The 2,556-nt window shown below is 45.3% G+C and overlaps 1 protein-coding gene across 1 annotated transcript in view; it reads right to left on the reverse strand.

The window, feature by feature from the left end:
* Window positions 1-1,393, reverse strand: part of nr5a2 (nuclear receptor subfamily 5, group A, member 2) — a gene marked incomplete at its 3' end in the record, with an annotated part of 32,446 nt that extends 31,053 nt beyond the window's left edge. Inside the window, exon 1 of the mRNA XM_083768043.1 lies at window positions 1,192-1,393. Within this exon, the coding sequence (XP_083624169.1) occupies window positions 1,192-1,276 (85 nt within the window). The 5' untranslated portion in view covers window positions 1,277-1,393. The remainder of the gene's footprint in view (window positions 1-1,191) is intronic.
* Between the last annotated feature and the right edge of the window lie 1,163 nt (window positions 1,394-2,556).

Below are 2,556 nucleotides of genomic sequence, written 5' to 3' on the forward strand. Positions count from 1 at the left end.
TTGAGGTTCACTCAAAAGAAAATGCAAAGTCACAATTTAGTCTAGCCTACTCCTCGGTGATCTGGTCAACAGAGAGAGAAAGAGAGAAAGGAATATAATAAAATATATAATCATATCTGCATATATATATATATGCATATATATATATATATATATATATATATATATATATATATATATATATATATATATTATATATCGCGTGGAAGCTAATTATTTCACACACGTGTGGTTTATTATTTCAGTTTTCAATTGCAACAAAATATAATGCTATAATTTCTGTGATCGTAACGTTAAAATTTAAATTAATCTGAAAGGCTATAAACCTCTCGTCTAATCTCAACGTGCGTCGATTTTTAAATAAACCCCAGGATTATTACTGAGCAACCCCCAACAACAACAAAACTAAAACACACAGTCAAAGACTTAATACACACCGTATATAAGGGCCTATATAGAAGATTTCACTTCGAAACGATTTAACGACTTTGAAGAAATAAATGGCACCGAGAGCATATTATAGACAATTATTGACTATAATTATTTCTGTGTAGAATTAAGGAACAGTTCGTTTGATTTGCTATACATTTAAGGAATGTCAGGCTTCGGCTGATGTTTTGGTATATAGAAAGTGTCAACAATTAAGCACTTTATTTGACAGGTGACAGAATCACAGACGCTAACAATAATAACAGCGGGGGGGGGGGGGGGGGGAACAAAACACTTGACTATAGCCTATAATAGCCCTATATATAAAGTTAAAACTGTATAGCAACCACACGAACTATATAGTCTATATGCTATACTAACACCGTAACACGAGAGTATGTGTGTTCTGTTCTCATGCCCCGTCAGTCAGTCGGTCGGTCGGTTTTTACGCACACGGGACATGCAGCGCGATAACGGCACCTTAAAAATTAAACAAATCCAAATGAAACCGTGTCCCTTCTGGTAACACTAATCCCGCATATAGCCTCTATTTTTATGTCTTTCCAAAGTGTATATATATATAGGTTTTGTCGAGACATAAATGGACCCTATACAAAGGTCTGTAACTCGTCTCAGAGAGTTGTGCACATGCAACCAAATGCACCCGTACGGTATATATAGGGTCCATTTGGTTGCATGCGTATATAGGCTATAGCCTACAAGCATTTTCTAACCGGGAGAGAGAGAGAGATCTGTTCTTACCTTGCATGTTTCGTGGCATGTGCCCGTGGTGTTCCCCATAAGATCGGACGACTCCCAGGGATTCCGTCTCGACTTTGGGCAGCATGACAGCTCAGCCCGGCCTGACGGGGAGAAGTGTCCGACCCGCGACCCGCCCGGTGTTGGTGGGACACCTGGGACGGGACAGGACAGGACAGGACAACCGGACCAAAAAGCGTCTCTCTTTTTTTTTTACTCTGTCTCTGTCTCTGTCTCTGTCTCTCTGTCTCTCTGTCTCTCTGTCTCTCTCTCTCTCTCTCTCTCTCTCCGCTGGAAAAACTAAACAATTCTTCTTCACACTGCCGGAGTTACGAAGCGCGCTGGTCTGTTCTTGTTGTCTGTCGGGGTCTCGGGGAGTTTGTCTTCGGATATCGTCAGGCTGACATAGTATAGCCGTTTGGGGGGAACACAACACTCAGCAGCAGGCTATATATATCTCCAAAAGCATGAATTATCAATTCATCTTTTATTTATTGCAGTGCTTTCCTATATTGCGGAGAATGAAGAAGGGAAAAAAAAGAGAGGCTGCGCTATAAGCGGGTCTATACAGCGCTGTGCGCCAATTGCAACTATAGCGAAAAACTTGCAACTGATTTGAGATAATGACGAGAAAGAAAAGAAAAGAAAAAACGTCAATTCTTGCACGGGCACTGCAGTGGAAATGAACGGGCAGAAAGCAAGCAACGGCGAAAGAAGAAAGCTCGTTTGGAGTTGTCTCTCTCTCTCTCTCTCTCTCTCTTTTGGAGGAGCACAAGACAAGCTGAGTTCGGTTCGGGGAAGACAAAAAAAAAAGCCCTCCCGTTTGGCCTCCCTTGTCAAAATGTCAACCCCCCCACCCCCTTCCTTCCTACAAAGAAGAAAGAAGAAGTCTTTTGGACACACGGCGCTCAGCAACAGTGCAGGAGTTACAGCTGGACTGAGCTGTCAGTGCGTAAACTGGAACTTTGAGTGAAGGAAGACGCGGCTATGGCTGTCTGTGTGTGTCACCGAGCTGAGCGGCCCCTCCAAGCCGGACTGGGTGGATGTGTGAGCGGACGGAGCGGCTGCATGTGGAGCTGCACTGTCTCCGACTCTCATTGGACCAGCCAGAGCGACGTCAGAAGATTGACATCACTGTCCGGGGCCAATGAGCGTGCGCCCCAGCTGTCTGTCTCTCCAAACGATGATCCCACCTCTCCTCTCCTCTCCTCTCCTCTCCTCTCCTCTCCTCTCCTCTCCTCTCCTCTCCTCTCCTCTCCTCTCCTCTCCCTCTCCCTCTCCCTCTCCCTCTCCCTCTCCCCTCCCCTCCCCTCCCCTCCCCTCTCCCCTCCCCTCCCCTCCCCTCCCCTCCCCTCCCCTCTCCTCTCC

The sequence above is a fragment of the Protomyctophum parallelum genome, assembly GCF_964188405.1.
Source record: "Protomyctophum parallelum genome assembly, chromosome: 6".
Classification (NCBI taxonomy): Eukaryota; Metazoa; Chordata; class Actinopteri; order Myctophiformes; family Myctophidae; genus Protomyctophum; species Protomyctophum parallelum.